General features: G+C 45.6%; 1 protein-coding gene across 8 annotated transcripts in view; it reads right to left on the reverse strand.

The window, feature by feature from the left end:
* Positions 1-14,896: 14,896 nt before the first annotated feature.
* SYK (spleen associated tyrosine kinase) overlaps positions 14,897-19,067 on the reverse strand; it is an 88,089-nt gene continuing 83,918 nt past the window's right edge. For all 8 annotated transcript variants that reach the window (XM_069961682.1, XM_069961687.1, XM_069961684.1 and 5 more), the window contains 3 exons: positions 17,954-18,094; positions 16,254-16,366; positions 14,897-15,259 (listed from right to left, as the gene is read on the reverse strand). In XM_069961682.1, coding sequence (XP_069817783.1) covers positions 15,187-15,259; positions 16,254-16,366; positions 17,954-18,094 — 327 coding nt within the window. In that variant the 3' untranslated portion in view covers positions 14,897-15,186. The remainder of the gene's footprint in view (positions 15,260-16,253; positions 16,367-17,953; positions 18,095-19,067) is intronic.

Here is a 19,067-nt window from a genome sequence, read left to right on the forward strand (position 1 = left end):
CGCCTGGAGTTGTGGATCCACTGAACCGTCACTAGCGATGGTATTAACAGCACCAGGGAGCGGAGTCTAAGGGGCCGCTGGTTTTCACCAGAGCCCGCCGCAAGGCGGGATGGACTTGCTGCGCCAGGTCGCTACCCCTGGCTTGGTTGCTAGTGACAGCAGGCGAGGCGTGACAGGAGCAGTAGGCAGAAGATAGTGCAGGCAGAAGTCTGTAGGCTTAACCGCAGGTGGCAGGCAGTGCTCAGGAACAATGGGTAAGCAGTGGACAGGAACTAGGAACCTGGACAGCGGACAGGGACTAGGAACAGGGACTGAGGTCAGGAACAACAGGGAGCTGGGCCAAACGCTATGGGAAGCATGTAGAGTCTCCAACACGAGGGACAGGGCATGCTGGGATTTATAGGGAGTGATTGTGTGCATACACCAATTAGGGGCGGACAGGCCCTTTAAATCTGAGACAGCCGGCGCGAGCGCCCTAGGAGGCGGGGACGCGCGCGACGGCCGGCACAGACGGAGACAGTTAACTTATCCTCCGGTCTTCTCTCTTTTCAATCAGCAGCTGAGCAGGGACACTGCTTGTACTGCTGATTGGCTAAGATGATGCTTGTGCATCATTATCTCAGCCAATCAGCAGCTGCAGCGAAGCCCTGGCTGCAGCTGCTGATTTGCACTTGTAGCTCAGTTGTGTGTTATTATTTTTTTATTACAGGCTTAGTAATGGAAGCAGTTTGATAGATGGCATCAATTACTAAGCCGGGGCCTAGTGTTAGCTTGCATAAAATGGCTAATACTACCCCCCCCCCCATTATTATATTAGTAAGCTGTTCTTACTCACCATTTCCCCACGAGTATTTTGAGCCATCTCCCGTTTTTCTAGCTGCCACTGTTCCCAAGTTACACGGTTTTTTAAAAGGTGGTCTATATCCATGATGGGAAACTACATTTCCCATCATGCAATGCTTCTCCCTAATTGGTCCATGATGTAGCAGAGCTGATACCTAAATAACACAGCAAAGTTAGAGGCGAGTCAGTGATGTAGCAGAAGCGTCCCAGTGATGTAGCAGAGTTGACCCAGTGAAGTAGCAAAGGTGACCCAGTGATGAAGCAGAGGCGACCCAGTGATGCACGACATGGAGAGAAAGGAGCTGCTGCACATCACATCTATGGCTGACACTAATGCCTCTCGGCTACATTTAAAAACTAACGCCAGGATGTTGGTATATAATTTGATCAAACCATATTGCCTCTTGTACCACGTGCAGGTCCCCTGGATCACATAAGTCCCTACACTAACTCAACACTGTGTCGGTCAGTGACCGCCAACCCCAGCTAAGCGAGAGCAAGCAGGGAAGGGAAGCCATAGAATGGCCCTGCAACCCCAATGTCAAAGAACCAAATCCCAAGGGCTCCCCCAAACCCAGCAGGCGCCGCCGGCGGAGAAAGCTGCCACCAAGCAACACAAGTGGGAACATGGTCTAACTATTTAGTGTAGGGACTCATGTGAACCAGGGGACCTGCACGTGGTACATGGGGCAATATTGTTTGATGAAATTATATACCAACATCCTGGCGTTGCTTTTTAAATGTAGCCGAGAGTCATTAGTGTCAGCTATAGGTGTGAGGTGCAGCAGCTCCTTTCTCTCCATGTCCGTACTTTACTTTTCTCCCTTTTCTGAGTGTCTAGCACTCCTTCTGGTAAGACCCATGCGACCCCAATTAGCAGGAAGCACCTGTGCACACATGTCAAGTACCTCCTATTCCTTCAATTCTACTTGCAGGAGCAATGGTGAGCAGAAAGACCATTTTCACACTTGTGTTGCTTGGTGGCAGCTTTCTCCGCCGGCGGCGCTTGCTGGGTTTGGGGGGGGCCCTTGGGGATTGGTCCTGTGATAGTGGGGTTGCAGGGCCCTTCTATGGCCTCCCTTCCCTGATTGTGCTCGCTCTGCAGGGTTGGCGGTCGCTGACTGACACAGTGTTGAGTTAGTGTAGGGACTCATATAAACCAGGGGACCTGAATGTGGTACATGGGGCAATATGGTTTGAACAAATTGTATACCAACAAGGTAGCGTTGGTCCTTAAAGTGTCACTGTCGTGAATTTTTTTTGTGCAGAAATCAATAGTCCAGGCGATTTTAAGAAACTTTGTAATTGGGTTTATTATCCGAAAAATGCATTTTTATCATGAAAAAGCAGTTTGAAGCTCTCCCCCCTGTCTTCATTGTTCTCCTATGGAGAGAGCTAAAGAAAAGACCAAAACAGGACAACAAAGAGTTAATCTACAAATCCCTCACGGGATATCTCCTGTGACAGTCACCAGTGACCTGTCTGAGCTCTGATTACAGCTGTCACCCAGCTCCATGCCTGTAATCCTCTGTTATCTGCTTTCTGCTGCCGGCTAACTCCCTCCTTCCTCCTCCCCCCTCCCCTCTCCCTAGAACAGACAGGGGACGTCTCCTGCAACAAGTCACAATTTTCAGATTTTTCAGAGTGGATGAAAAAGAGGAAGGAGGGGGGGGACCTGGGAAAAGGCTTTTTACATGCAGATAATTGCAGATTTGGCTAATAAACCCAATTACAAAGTTTCTTAAAATCGCCTGGACTATTGATTTCTGCAAAAAAAAAAAAAAAATACGACAGTGACTCTTTAACCCCTTAAGGACCGGGCCTGAAATGGCCTTAAGGACCGGAGCAAATTTTATGAATATGACCTGTGTCACTTTATTCATTAATAACTTCGGAATGCTTTTACCTATCCGGCTGATTCTGAGATTGTTTTCTCGTAACATATTGTACTTCACATTTCTAGTAAATTGGAGTCGATACTTAAAACGAATCTTTATGAAAAAAACCAAAATAACGTGAAAAATTGTGAAAAAATGCATTTTTTCCAACTTTAAAACTTTTCTGCTTATACAGAAAATGGTTATACCACATAAATTATATATTAAATAGCATTAGCAACATGTCTACTTTATGTTGGCGGCATTTTTTAAACGATCTTTCATTTTTTTTTAGACAATCGGAAGCTTAAAACATTAGCAGCAAATTTCCAAATTTTCAGTAAAATTTCAAAATCAGATATTTTTAGGCACCTGTTCAGGTTTAAAGTGTATTTGAGGGGACTGTGTGTTAGAAAGCCCCACAAAGCACCCCATTTCAGAAACTGCACCCCCCAAACTCTGCAAAAGCATATCCAGAAAGTGTTTTAACCCTTTAGGGGAGTCACAGAAATAAAAGCTAAGTGTGTAAGAAATTTGGAAATTTTAATTTTCTGTGCAGAGATTTTATTGTAATCCAATATTTTTCATAATTATAAACCTATTACCAGAGAAATGCACCCCAATATTGATTGCCCTGTTTCTGCAGTTTATAGAAATACCCCATATGTGACCCTATTGCATTGTTTGACGCAACCACAAGCCTCAGATATAAGGGAGCGCCTAGTGAATTTCAATGGCTCCGTTATATTAGGTAATTTCTGACTGTACCACTTCAGCTTGGCAGAGGCTCTGGGGTGCCAAAACATAAAAAACACCCCTAAAGGGACACCATTTAGAAAACTACACCCCTCAAGGAATGTAACAAGGGGTGCGGTGAGGATCTGGACCCCACAGGTGCTTCACAGATTTTCCCAACAATATGGCGTGAAAAAGGACAAAAGTATTTTTTACACTAAAACGTTGTTCTAGCCTTCAATTTTTCATTTTCACAAAGGGATAAAAGGAAAAAAAAACCACAAACCATGTAGCGCAGTTTCTGCCGAGTACGGAAATACCCCAGATGTGGCGATAAAGTGCCAAGGGGGCGCAGGACGAGCCTCCAAAGAGAAGGAGCGCCAATTGGCTTTTGGAAGCTGGATTTCACTAGAATGGATTTCAAGGGCCATGTCGCATTTACAGAGCCCTCGTGCTGCCAAGACACTGGAAACCCCCCACAAGTGACCCCATTCTGGAAACTACACCCCTCAAGGAATCTAACAAGGGGTTCAGTGAGCACATGGACACCACTGGTGACGGGCACAAATGTGGAAAAATGTGACGAGAAAGTGAAAATTTTCATTTTTTCACTTTCACGGCACAAATGTGCCCGTCATCAAGGGGTCCATATCCTCATTGCACCCCTTGTTAGGTTCCTTGAGGGGTGTAGTTTCCAGAATGGGGTCACTTGTGGGGGGTTTCCAGTGTCTTGGCAGCACAAGGGCTCTGTAAATGCGACATGGAGTTCATCATCCATTCTAGCCAAATCCAACCTCCAAAATCCAAATGGCGCTCCTTCCCTTCGGAGGCTTGCCCTGCACCCACATGGCGCTTTATGTCCAGATGTGGGGTATTTACAGACTCGGGGGAAATTGCTCTACACATTGTGTGTTTATTTTCTCTTTTAACCCCTTGTGAAAATGATAAATTCAAGGCTAGACCAACATTATAGTGTAAAAAAATGTAATATTTCATTTTCACGCCACATTGTTCCACATTTGTGCCCGTCACCAGTGGGGTCCATATGCTCACTACACCCCTTGTTACATTCCTTGAGGGGTGTAGTTTCCATAATGGGGTCACTTGTGGGGGGTTTCCAGTGTTTTGGCAGCACGAGGGCTCTGTAAATGCGACATGGCGTTCATCATCCATTCTAGCCAAATCCAACCTCCAAAATCCAAATGGCGCTCCTTCCCTTCGGAGGCTTGCCCTGCGCCCACATGGCGCTTTATGTCCACATGTGGGGTATTTACGGACTCGGGGGAAATTGCTCTACACATTGTGTGTTTATTTTCTCTTTTAACCCCTTGTGAAAATGATAAATTCAAGGCTAGACCAACATTATAGTGTAAAAAATGTAATATTTCATTTTCACGCCACATTGTTCCACATTTGTGCCTGTCACCAGTGGGGTCCATATGCTCACTACACCCCTTGTTACATTCCTTGAGGGGTGTAGTTTCCATAATGGGGTCACTTGTGGGGGGTTTCAACTGTCTTGGCAACACAGGGGCCTTTTAAATGCAACATGGCCCCTTAAAATCTAATCCAGCCTAAAAAAAACAAATGGCGCACCTTCCCTTTGGAGGCTTACCCTGCACCCGCATGGCGCTTTATGTCCACATGTGGGGTATTTCCGTACTCAGGGGAAATTGCTCTACACATTTTGTGTTTTTTTTTATCTTTTAGCCCCTTGTGAAAATGAAAAAAAAAGACAAGATCAATGATTTAGAGTAAATTTTTTTTAAAAATTACACTAAAAGTTGGTCTAGCCTTGATTTTTTTTCCATTTCCACAAGGGGTTAAAAAAGAAAATAAACGCAAAGCGTGTAGGGTAATTTCCCCTGACTACGAAAATACCCCACATGTGGACATAATGTGCCATATGGGCACAGGGCAAGCCACCAAAGGGACAGAGCGCCATTTAGAGGCTGGAATGGAGGATGGAGGCCATGTCGCAATTACAAAGCTCCTGTGCTGCCAGAACAGTAGAAACCCCCGACAAGTGACCCCATTATGGAAACTACACCCCACAAGGAATCTAACAAGGGGTATAGTGAGCATATGGACCCCACTGGTGACGGGCAGAATTGTGGAACAATGTGACGTCAAAATGAAAAATTTAATTTTTTACATTAAAACATTGATGTAACTTTGAATTTTTCATGTTCACAAGGGGTTAAAAGAAAAATAAACCACTAAAAATGTAGAGCAATTTCCCCCGATTACAGGAGTACCCCATATGTGGAAACAAAGTGCAAAGTCTGTGCACGGAAAGCCTTCAAAGGCAAGGAGCGCAATTTGGATTTTGGAAGCTGGATTTGGCCAGAATGGAGGTCGAAGGGTTCGCAGAGCCCCCGTGCTGCCAAAACATTGTAAACCCCCCACAAGTGACCCCAACAAACTCAGGAATCTGTGGTTTGTTGGGGTTGGGCTTGACATCCCGCTGCGTGTAAGTAAGTTAACCCCCCCGCTGGCCGGAGTATACATCACCTCCTCCCTGCTACGGCTTGCTTCAGGGCTCACGGTGTCTGCTCATTCCGCGCAGCCAATCAGTGTGCTGCCTCGCCGCAACCACAGATTGGCTGAGCAGGACATCCTGCCGAGAACCTCCTAAGCAAGCTGGAGCGGGGAACAGATGATGTATGCTCCGGGCAGCGGGGGGTGAACTTACATACACGCAGCAGGATGTCAAGCCCACTGCGTGTATGTATTCTCATAGGGATGAACTAACACTGGATCCGCTGCGGATCCGGAGTGTGTGAAGGCACCCTTAGAGGGGTGTGTAAGTGTTATGCTTCTACACGTGAAAGTGTGTGTGTGTTTTATGTACTGTTTTTACATTTTTATTTTATTTTTTTACTTTACATTTTTTTTACTTGGCAGGCACACCGGGAGAAGGGGGGGGGGGGACGCAGAAAAAAGAAAGAAATTTACACTAAAGAAAAAAAAACAGCAAAGGGCAGAGGGTGGCAGAAGAGGAGAGAGGGTTGCAGGAGAGGGGCGGCAGGACGGAGGAGAAAGGGTAAGAGGAGAGGGTGGTAGCAGAGAAGGGGAGAGGGTGGCAGGAGAGGGGCGGCAGGACGGAGGGGAGAGGAAACGGTAGCGGCAGGACAGAGGGTGGCAGGGGCGGGGAGAGGGTGGCAGTGGAGGACAGAGTGTGGCAGTGAAGGGGAGAGGGTAAGAGGCGAGGGTAAGAGGAAAGGGTGGCAGGACAGAGGGGAGAGGTTGGCAGGACAGAGGGGAGAGGAAAGGGTAGCGGCAGGACAGAGGATGGCAGGGGAGGGGAGAGGGTAAGACGAGAGGGTGGCAGCAGAGAGGGGAGAGGGTGGCAGCAGGGAGGGTGGCAGGAGGGTGGGTGGCAGCAGGGAGGGTGGGTTGGTAGGTGGGTGGGTGCCAGCAAGGAGGGAGGGATGGTGGGTGCCAGCAGGGAGGGAGGGTGGGTGCCAGCAGGGAGGGATGGTGGGTGCCAGCAGGGAGGGATGGTGGGTGCCAGCAGGGAGGGAGGGTGGGAGCGTGGGTGCCAGCAGGGAGGGAGGGTGCGTGGGTGCCAGCATGGAGGGAGGGTGCGTGGGTGCCTGCAGGGCGGGAGGGTGGGAGCGTGGGTGCCAGCAGGGAGGGAGGGTGGGATGGTGGGTGCCAGCAGGGATGGTGGGTGCCAGCAGGGAGGGTGGGATGGTGGGTGCCAGCAGGGAGGGAGGGTGGGATGGTGGGTGCCAGCAGGGAGGGAGGGTGGGATGGTGGGTGCCAGCAGGGCACAGGGAGAGAGGGAGGGAGGGTGCCAGCAGGGATGGTGGGTGCCAGCAGGGAGGGTAGGGTGGGATGGTGGGTGCCAGCAGGGAGGGAGGGTGGGAGAGTGCCAGCAGGGAGGGTGGGAGGGTGCCAGCAGGGAGGGTGGGAGGGTGGGAGAGTGCCAGCAGGGAGGGTGGGAGGGTGGGAGAGTGCCAGCAGGGAGGGTGGGAGAGTGCCAGCAGGGAGGGTGGGAGAGTGCCAGCAGGGAGGGTGGGAGAGTGCCAGCAGGGAGGGTGGGAGGGTGGGAGAGTGCCAGCAGGGAGGGTGGGAGGGTGGGAGAGTGCCAGCAGGGAGAATGGGAGGGTGGGAGAGTGCCAGCAGGGAGGGTGGGAGGGTGGGAGAGTGCCAGCAGGGAGGGTGGGAGGGTGGGAGAGTGCCAGCAGGGAGGGTGGGAGGGTGGGAGAGTGCCAGCAGGGAGGGTGGGAGGGTGGGAGAGTGCCAGCAGGGAGGGTGGGAGGGTGGGAGAGTGCCAGCAGGGAGGGTGGGAGAGTGCCAGCAGGGAGGGTGGGAGGGTGGGAGAGTGCCAGCAGGGAGGGTGGGAGAGTGCCAGCAGGGCACAGGGAGAGAGGGATGGATCGGCGGCATGAGGGAGAAGGAGGAAGCATGGAGCGGCTAACGGGGAGGAGGAGGAAGCGGGGGCAGCATGGAGCGGCGGCGGGGAAGAGGAGGAGGTACCGGGGAGGAGCGGGAGAGAGCACAGGGAGATCAGAGGCTGCTGATCTCCCTGTTATTGGCGGCAGCACGAGGGGGCCAGAGGAGGAGGAGGCAGTACGGGGGAGGAGGCACCCGGCGCCCGGCACACACCAGGTATGCACCGGGCGCCGGGCTCACTGCACAGTACTCCCATCATCTCCTTCTCAGCTCGCCGATTCCGGCGAGCAGAGAAGGAGATGATGGGAGAAGTAGTAACGATCGCCCATGAATGGCCGGCCGGTGGTTACCGGCCAATCACGGGCGATCAGGGGGCCGGATCCACGGGCAGGTGACGCCCGGGCACAGCAGTGATTGGTGCTGTCTCGGACAGCACCAATCACCGCTGAATTCCGGGGTCCGGTCCCGGAAACAAAGTACATTGCTATGATTGGCCGATGAGAAGTCATCGGCCAATTACAGCTATCGGCGTCACGGGGGGGCAGGGAAACTGCCCCCTACGTGACACAGGAAGATGGCTGCTGATAGAATCAGCAGCCATCTTCACCGGAGCGCCGCGCGATTTCGCGCGGCGCCCGTTTAAAGGGCCGACGTACCGGTACGTCATGGGTCCTTAAGTGACAGTGATCCATGACGTGCCGGTACGTCATGGGTCCTTAAGAGGTTAAATATAGCCGAGAGGCATTAGTGTCAGCCATAGGTGTGAGGTGAAGCGCTCCTTTCTCTTCATGTCCGTGTTTTGCATTTCTCTCTTTTCTGAGTGTTAGCAATCCTCCTGGTAAGACCCATGTGACTCCATTCAGCAAGAGGAACCTGGTATGAGGATTGATTGCAGGGAGCTGCTGCTGGGGTTCCTGCCATGCTGTCAGGCACTTGTGTTGGAGGGGGGGGGGGAGCTGATAGAGCTGACCTCAGGACATACTGCTGAACAGCATGACAGGGGATACAGGATCATTGTGATGTTTCCTATTGGCCGGGTTAGCACTTATTGGTTAGCTAACCCGCCTGCGGATCACCTGACCCTGTCTTGGCTGGAGGGAGGAAAAGAAGAGGAGCATGTTGGAGTGGACCTGGATAGAAGCAGATTCCTTCATCTGAGAGGGAGAATCGTGCCGTAAGCTCAGGAATGGTGCAAGAACGAAAATAGAAGTACAGTATTTTCCTGCGTCTGGGGTCATCTTACATGACGAGTGTCGTCTTATAGGACGGGTGCTGAAACACTTTGGAACCAGACTGGAGATTTTGCTGTCGACACATAGGATGGGGGGAGTTTAAAAACAGCCACATCCCCGCTATATGCAGCAATCAAATGAAGGGCAGAGCAAGCTGCAGGCATCCAGGGTATGGAAAAATATGCGGTAGTTGGTGTGTTGGCCGTCTGGCCCACCCTTGTATCCTACCGGTATTACTGTACCTGCTTCTCTGCCTCTCAGATCTCACTGCTGTCTCATGTTTCTTATTAATTTTTATTTGGTGTGTGTTGGAAGAGTAGTCTAAGGGTAGTCTTATCAGCGAGTATAATCCAAACTCTGTATTTTAACTAAAAAAGTTGGGGGTTGTCTTATACTCCCAGTCGTCTTTACAGAATGCAAGTAGGTTTGCTTCTACAGTACATTTTACTAACTAATAAAAGTTTTGAGGGGAATACCCCTTTAACAGGGATACAGTAATGCCATGTCAGTAAGCACAATTAAGGTGGAGTAGGTATACAATGAGTGGCTTTCTCCCATGGAGACCTTTCTAACTGAAACTTGGAGTACTTAAAGAGGTTACTCCAGCGCTGATAAAAAAGAAACAATCAATCATAAACATAGTTTTTTACATTTACCATCCCTCCAGAGTCTGTCTCTGTTTGAATTTCGCTGTTTGCAAGTCCCTGAAGCTCTAGTTGGTGGCTTCATTTTTTCTTTACTTCCTGGTTTGGGCTTTCCCATGATGCACTTTGTCTCCTGTGATGTCTAACTGACTCTGTAGAACTGTTAAATGGCTTACAGCTTGCTCAGCCAAATCAGAGCTGAGCAACCTGAGTCATCTGACAAAGGGAGGCTGGCTTAGTAGGGCTTAGCCCCACCTCCCTCTTGATTATGTCATTGTCACAAAATGGCTTCCACAGAGCAGCCTGGGTTCAAAAGTCATTGGGTAAGAATGAGTTTACTTCACTTCCTGGTGGGGGGTTGAGGTGGGGAAAGATAGGGAAGGGGGCAGATAGGTGATTGAAGCATATTACAAAGTTATATAACTTTGTAATGTGTTTCAAGTACTGGGAAAAAGTTTTTTGCTGGAGTACCCCTTTAAAGTGTCACTGTCGTTTACTTTTTTTTTCTTTGCAGAAATCAATAGTACAGGCGTTTTTAAGAAACTTTATCATTGGGTTTTATTAGCCGAAAAATGCATTTTTATCATAAAATAGCAGTTTAAAGCTCTCCCCCCTGTCTTTATGGTCCTCTTATGGAAGGGTTTGAGGGAGATGAGCCACCAAAACAGGACAACAAAGAGTTAATTTACAGCTACATCACCGGGCTATCTTCTCTGAAGTCAGTACTGACCTCTCTGACCTCTGTATACTGCCTTTCACATAGCTCCAGCGGTGTAATCCTTTGTTCTCTGCTCTCTGTTCCCTCCTCCTCCTCCTCCTCCCCTCTCCATAAAACAGACAGGGCACGTCTGATGGAAAAGCGTGATAATGAGAGGTAATGTATGCTTACAGAGGGGGAGCCGGGCGGGTGCAGAAGGGGTTAAGGGCGGCAGAATTACATACTCACTGCGGTCATTCAGACCGCAGCGAGTATATAGTGTGTGGGAACTGCCAGGACCTGCTGGAGTCGCAGCGAGAATCTCGCTGCGAGTCCGTTCGTGTGAATATACCCTTAAGGCTGTGAGAAATCACTACCTTTCTTCAGAAGTCTTTGGAAGTCTTTGCTAATAAAGATGATCGAACAGCAGAAAATCTTAGGTTCTATCAAACTCGAACCTTGCCGAACCGTCCGCATTTGATTCCCAATGCCTTCCCGGTCCATGGGGAAGGACGAGACAGCCTGGGTCCCACCTGGAGTTCCCGGATATAGCCTATTACCTTGGCTGAATCACGGAATTCCAGGCGGTACCCGGGCTGTTCTACCAAACCCTCTGGTATGCCACTTACAAATATATTGAAGAAAAAAGATAAGACCCAGAAGAGACCCCTGTGGCCACCACTTGTAATCAGTCTTTGCTCAGCATACACTCCATTAGCAACAACCCTCTGATATCTATCCTTCAGCCAACAACAAATCCATTAAACCATCCAATGATTTAACCCAGTTTTCAATAACTTCTCAATCAGTATCAAAGTCCAGATTGGTGATATCCACAGCACCACCTTCATTCACCACTTTCGCGACATAGTTAAAGAAATCGATGAGATTAGTCTGACATGATCTGCCCTCAGTAAAACCATGCTGGTTTGTGTACATCAAGTGGTTTTTGGTTTTAAGATGGCCAACTATCTTCTCTTTTAGAAGCCTTCTATTTGTATATATTTTCAATGAACTGTGACTTCACAGAATCTATACCCTATTACCCTAATGCTATAACTTTACCAAAATTATTGTAAGCATTTCATTTTCTGAACCTGCTACTGAACGTGGTCATGGTGGAGTGGAAATCCATTTCAAGCGTTGCTATGAGTGTTGCCGTGGTTACTTGTTATGTCTTTGGGTTTAATAGAAGCTAAGGGGAATATTATTAAGGGTGTGCCCCTGAAGGGGCAGGAAGGGGTGGCAAGGTGGGGCGGAGGCGTGGCCTCCTCATGCCTAATTAATTAAGGTCTATGCCTGGAAACAGGCGTTCCAGAGCAGGTGTAGGTTTTTGCGCAATGCCTGGACTTGACGCAAGGATGACTGGCTATACTAAGAGGCGTACGTCTCTTGGTAAATCCAGACTCCCCCTAAGAGTCCCAGTAGTAGGTTTGCTCTAGATTAAAGGGGTTATCCAACATTAGAAAAACATGGCCATTTTCTTCCAGAGCACCACTCTTGTCTCCAGTTGAGGTGCAGTTTTGCAACTCAGTTCCATTTAAGTAAATGGAGCTTAAGTGCAAATCACTCCTGAACTGGAGACGAGAGTTATATTGTCTTTGGAAGAAAGCGGCCATGTTTTTAAATGCTGGATAACCCCTTTAATTTAGGGACATGCCATATGCAATGGTGTTGCTAAACATGTAGTAGCAGAAATATCAATTCTCTACTCTTACATCTGTTAATTATACAATGTGATGCACAGGAGATCCAGGCTTAATTGCAATCAGACAATTTCAGGATGAATGTGGAAGGTTCTGTAATGTTTTACGTATAAATGTTAATTGCCGCAGTTATTAAAGTCAAACGACTGGCACAAATGTTGTAGAGAATAATCACTGAAAAACAGCAGCAGCAGAAAACATAAAGAGGCCCTTCATATGGAAATGACTCAACATCTGCTAGTAAATTATGTAATAAGACACAGACATGCCTGAAAGCTGGGTATTTATATTCTAAATCTATGCGTTCTAGGTCTAGCCGCTGCTCATAAAATATTAAGATGGCTGTTCGATCGCAGAATTAAATTAGTCAAACATGCATAAAAAATATATACCCCATAGATAGTGAAACACCTATACATTTTATTTACATCCTATTCTAAATCCATATGCATTAAAGTGTTACTGGCAAATAATTATTTGACATGTTGTTAGACACAGAACACAAAAGAGTCAAACAGCATCCAATATAGTGAAAAACCTTGAAAGGTTGCTTGACAAAGACCCAATGGGGTCAAATGTTGCTTGCGTGTAACTGGGAATGCAACAAAGCTTTGAATAATTTTCACAGTATTGGATGCTGTTGGACTCTTTCATCTTCACCTTCACCTGAGATCAATGGCTTTAATAAGTTTCTACATTGCCAAATGGACTGTCCACTCACTGTGCTATTGGGCCTTGCTTGTTTTTTTGGTGTATTGAGACCTGCTGTGAACATGAGATATAGATGGATGAAGTGCATTATTATACGCTTCACTCCCTGGCTGTCAATTCGACTAATATGCTCCATTATAGTCTATAGCATGGATGGGATACCTTCGGCCCTCCGGCTGTTGCAAAACTACAATTTCCATCATGCCTGGGCAGCCGAAGCTAAAGCATTTGGCTGTCCAGGCATGATGGGAATTGTAGTTTTGCAACAGCTGGAGGGCTGGTCTATAGAGTGAATCAGTGAAAAGATGGCTGGCCCAGTCACCATGGGTCTCAGGAGTCCTTAACGTTTGACATGTGTGACAACATGTAAAACCATATCAGACCTTGTTATGTATACTGCAACACATTCAGGCTGGAACAAAAAAAATTCCCTTTTTCAAACTATTCTGACAAAGTTAAAAGCCTATAATTGTCCAAAATGTCTGCTGAGAAGAAAGGACATGCAGAGCAATGGGTTACAAGCTATACCATACACAGACACCTCGCTGCTTGGGCAACAGTGTTACCTACCGACTTTCCTACATTACTACTGCCGTTAGAGGGATGTTTCCAGAAATATGCTAATTAGGCCCCTATATAAACCCACTGTGATGGGAAACCAGTTGAATATGAGAGCAAGCAAGAGAGAGAACAGCTAAATGTGAGACGGGGAAGTTAAAATCCCCCAACTGACAAGTGTGCTGGTGCCACAGCCATGTTTTTGTTTGTGTCTGAGAAGAAAAGTTGTATAAGTGGTCCTTAAAGTGTTACTGCTGTTTCAGAAAACATTTGACATGTCAGAGACATGTCAAAAGTTTTGATCAGTATGAATGTTCAGACCCGTACTGATCGGGAGCATGAGCTGGGAGAGGTGTCAGTGTGATCAGTCCATCTCCATCGGGCTCCATTATAATACAGACTGATCATGTGACACAGAGCTGGGAGAGGACTGTTCTTAGCGTGGTCTTCTCCCGGCTGGTATGGGTCTGAACACTCCGACCTGACCCGATCAAAACTTTTGCCATGTCTCTATGACATGAATGAAACGAATCCAACAGCACCCAATCTTGAAAAGAATCTTCAAAGTGAACCCAATAAAGATTTGAAGATTCCTTTTAAGATTGGATGCTGTTGGATTTGTTTCATTCCTGTATGCACACCCACTTACTGAGATTCACATTGATGCAAGTAACAGGATAAATGAACGGCACTCACCATCAATGCGAATTGTGACATACTACATTGCAACAAATCACCACTGCTGAGTTCACCGATATACCCATTAGCGGCTGCAGTGAATCAAGCTAATTGGTCACCCCGCCTACTAGTAGTGGCAGTGCCGGGATTTCCTTCTGATTTGTGTGGCCACTTACTGAGAGAGTGGGCCCCCGCGTGCATCCTACATCGTGCTAGGGACTGTCTAGTGCTGCTGGACCTAACTTCTTTCTGAATGTCTCTAAGACCTGTACATTTGTCGGGTATGGCCGAAAAAAATATAAAATATATGGGGACCGTAAGACTGTAGATGGTTTGTTTGTTTGTTGTCTGTTACTATAGAGATACATAGTGTAGGACCTGTGAAAAAAAGCATTTTTTTTTAATTATTTCACAGTATAGATAAATTAAAGTGTCTTTTAACTTGCTGTTCCTGTTTTCCTTTCAATTAAAGGTGTTATCCAGCATTACAAAAACATGGCCACTTTCTTCCAGAGACAGACCCTCTCTTGTCTCCAGCTTGGGCGGGTTTTGCTGCTCAGTTCTATTGAAGTGAATGGAGCTTAATTGCAAACCGCACTTGAACTGGAGACAAGAGTCGTGTTGTCTCTGAAAGAAAGTGGCCATGTTTTTGTAGCACTTGATAACCCTTTTAAAACTATAAAAAATGTGAAGCCTTTAAATCTTTTGTAAGGACACTAAAGCAGGAGACTATAAAATAGATATACTTCTGAGTTTTTGCAATAGAAAGATTAATTTGACCAATAAAGAATGTTACATCCAGAAAAGCCTTTTTGATCACTTTATTATGTAATTTATACAAAAAAAAAAAAAAGATGGAACAGAACGTAATATAACTACTCAGTTCTCTACATAGAAACACTCATAGCTTTAAGATTCTTCTACAGTAGCTCAGCAGTTAATGTATTTTATATGAGTAATACAACAAGTTTTTTCTTCCCTAAAAAATAAGTTTTTGACAAAAGCAGTCTGTAAATAAAAATAACAATTTGTACAGTTTTCTTAGTTCCTGGGAAGCAAATATGTGGCAGAAATCATCTTTACAAAAATTTCTTTCAGCGCCTAATGGGCAGTATCATAATAGTAATTTCGGAGTTGAAGCTCAACACTGACAAAATTAGGACGATCTTCAACTCTGTAAGATATAATAGAAGATACAGCTTGTTATTTGACATGGATAGAACACGATTGATCAAATTGTATCTAATACCATGTAGAACGTTGGATTTTGGGAAGTAATTTTGTTTAAAATAATTGTGTTCAGTGTCATGTTGAATAGATAATAAAAAAACCTTCCTTCTCCCCCGCTGCTGCTGTTCTTACAGACCCCAGGTCCTGCTGAGCATGGCTTCAGTGTTGGGGTTGGCACTTGGAATTGCCCACTTAGTGGTAAGGTAAGTTTTTTTTTTATTATTTAAAGGTGTAGAATAAAAATATTTTTCTTAAACATTGCGTTAACAAAGTAATAAATATATTACTGTGTAATCTTGTATTTGTAAATAAGAATATACAATATATGAGGGGCCCTGCTGTGCATGACACTCTGTGCCAGTCAATTGGAGTATTTATGTAAATAAAAAACAGTACATTATTTTAATAAAGTGATATTATAAAGCAATGTATTAGAAATATATTTTTAGTCTCCAGAGTACCCCTTTAATGCGATCCTTAGTGATACTATGTAAGAAAATGTACTTCCTTGAAAACCCATTTAAGAGCTTATTTACATACACATAGCCTACCAGTCCATAATCTGTCATAGTGCCCTTCAAGAACTAGATGTGCAACATGGCTGCTTAGGTGCAGTCATGTTTGGAAGAAACTACTCTGTAACCGAGTGTGCGTTGGATATCCATCCAACGGAGGGCCTCACCCCAGACAGGTGTTATCTGTATTCATAGCTAAGAATACATTGCTTATGTTTACTTTTTGTTTGTAATTGTAACCTCTTGCTTTGTCTTTGTATTGTCAGTGAACTATATTATTCCACTTAGCTTTTGTGTTTGGGCCTATTTATTAACAAATCTTAGAATCCTGTAAAATAAAATGTTAGCGACATTATATAAATAAGTGATACTTGAACTGTTTCTGTATTCTGTAATGCATGTCACTTTTGAGTTCATACTCACTTGTAGGTCCAGCATAATTTCATTAATTCATAAACTTCTGGCGGGCACCTGGGAGGGCACTCCATACGTTTTCCACTTTCAATCATTTGGGACACTTCTCCTCCTTTCATTCCCTATAGAAATATTGAAACACAAATAAATACACAACATTACACATATATTTCATCTATTAATCTCAGTCATGTACACATGGTACAGACATAGACGAGCAATTATTCTAGAAAATGCAGCCTGTCATCTCTCCTTGGGGTTGTCATCTGCTATCAGGGAGATGACAGGCTGACTATCAATGAATATTCACATGGCAGAACATCGGAGTGTGTCCTGAGTAGGAGACAGATATGCTTGATGATATTTTTAAGTAGATTGTAAAGTGTTTATTCATAAAACAATAGGATATGCATAGTCCTAGAATATTTATTAATCAAAAGATTTTACTGATGCACAATTGCAAAGCGGCATACTGTAGCTGTACAGTGAGCAGTAACGTATTGGCCCAGATTTGTCTGGTTTTAAAAACCTCTACACATTAGGGTTTTAGTTTCTCATCCCGCCAGGTTTATGTGTCCGATTTTTCTGCTTTTACGCAAGTGTCAGTCTACAAGTGTTATTTTGCTGCATCTCAAAACAAAGAAACAGCATATGCATATATAGGCCATGTTCACTGCAGAAAAGGACATGCCGGTTTTTCGTGCAGCTGGATGGAATCCCAGCCAGAGTGTATACTAGGGGGGGGGGGGGCGACTTACGAAGCTTACGTCAGAGAGAAGGTGCAGATTCGCCCCTTCTCCCTGGCGTACAGCTCCCTTACGCCTGGCTTGCCCGATGGGCGGGTTGGCGGTGCTTGGGTGTGTGTGATAAGGGGGAGGAGGCGTGGCCTCCTCCCGCTCCTCATTTATTATGATTTACTCTTGCTGGAAGCAGGTGTAGATTTGGTACGCCGGGCGCAGATTCATGCGCCCGGCCGGCTGGATTTACTAAGAGACGTACGCCTCTTAGTGAATCCTGTCTGGAAGAAGGGGGCGGGCCTAATATAAGACCGGCGTACTTGTACGCCGGTCTTTGTAAATCCTCCCTCTATGTATACGCTCTGGTTGGGATTCAGTTCATTCCAATGCAACGTATGTTTTATATAATTGCAACTGCAACAACGGTTGTGATTTATGCTGAACATACATTGTGTGCAACATTATGGCCATAAGTTGCACATCAAAAATAAACTTTATTGAGAATCCTCCTATACAAAATACTAAAAGGGAGCAGGTGAAAGGGAGACAAGCTTCCTAGAAAAACCACCAACAAAGAATTAAAGTCACTTAAAATATAGACTCCTGTACCCTGCTTGCGTCCAAGCATGGGTATCCCCAAACATACAGCTAGCCCCAGTGAACACAAAACATTGATCCCTTACAAATAGCTGATGATAACATACATAATGGAGAATAACATGTGTGAAAAAAAGGTAAGGAGCCAGAAGGGGAAAGAGCACCCCACACGTTCTGCCGTACCTCAGGGCTTCCTCAGGACCCTCCTGATGAAGCCGTAGTGTATGGTGGAACGCGAAGTGACACAATTTTTGCACACTTTTTTGTACACTTCGTAACGGATCCAGCTTTGACGGATTCGCTTTGCTCATAACTAATATCAATATTTTGGTAAAAATGTAGATACTGTACATTAGACATACATGTAAAACTTACTTTATAAGGTTTTTGTCCATATGAAAATGCCTCCCACATAAGCACACCAAAACTCCATACATCACTTTTGCTTGAAAATTTATAGAAATTTATACATTCTGGTGCATACCACTTGACTGGCCACTTTCCACAACTCTTTGCCTTGAAAGAAATAACATAATAATAAAAATAAAAAAATAGACACTTAACAATAGAGAATCTCTTCTGCCTATATTCTAATACAAGGAACGCTCGTAACCATTATAGTTGTGATGTTCATTTTTCAGAAATCACTTCTAACATTAGGATTCTGTCTTATATCAAAATCACAAAGAAAAAATAGTGCATAACCTCTCCGGATGCACTGCTACATGGCCCGCTATTTCCCTCAGTTACTGTCTTAAGCCCCTATTACACAGGGCGACTTGAGGAGCAATTGAGCGCTGACACGTGGTGGCAGCAACCGGGTAAGTGCAGGGGAGGCTGTCGGGAGGTGCGGGGGGCTGCCCGGGTAATCGCTAGATTGTCTAGGCAGCCCATAGAGGATAGCGGCGGTCTTCCACGGAGGGACGGCAGCAGATCGATGCTATCACAGTTGTTTGTCTTTCAACATGTTGAAAGCCAAACGACTGCAATGATCAGCCGTCATCGTTCATGTTGGCTGATCGTTGCCTTCTATTACATGGAACAATTATCAGCCAAATTAGGCCAATAACCGTTCAATGTAATAGGGCCTTTAACAGACTCATTCTTCACCAGTCTGTAATGTATTTACTTTATGTGTATTAAATTTGTTTCTTGTCATGGGGGGAAGATGGGGGGGGGGGGGGATTCACCTTTACGCCTTTCACCCTGTAGTGCTATCTAAAAATATGTTGTCCAAGTCAGTACAATTAAAACAATAGGCAACTTATATAACTTTTATTTTATTTGATTCCTTTTAAAAAATGAAAACCTTTAAAAAAAAAAAAAAAAAAAAAAAAAAAGTAAAAACTAAATGTGTTTAAAATTGCTCTATTACCATCCTTATAAAGCTTTTTTTCCCCGGACTATAGGACATTTTGACATGTACTTTCTATTGGTATCTTGCTGGTGTATATGGAACTTTTTTTTATCAATTTTTCTGGATGTAATG

Source organism: Dendropsophus ebraccatus, chromosome 3 (assembly GCF_027789765.1).
Source record: "Dendropsophus ebraccatus isolate aDenEbr1 chromosome 3, aDenEbr1.pat, whole genome shotgun sequence".
NCBI classification, from domain to species: domain Eukaryota; kingdom Metazoa; phylum Chordata; class Amphibia; order Anura; family Hylidae; genus Dendropsophus; species Dendropsophus ebraccatus.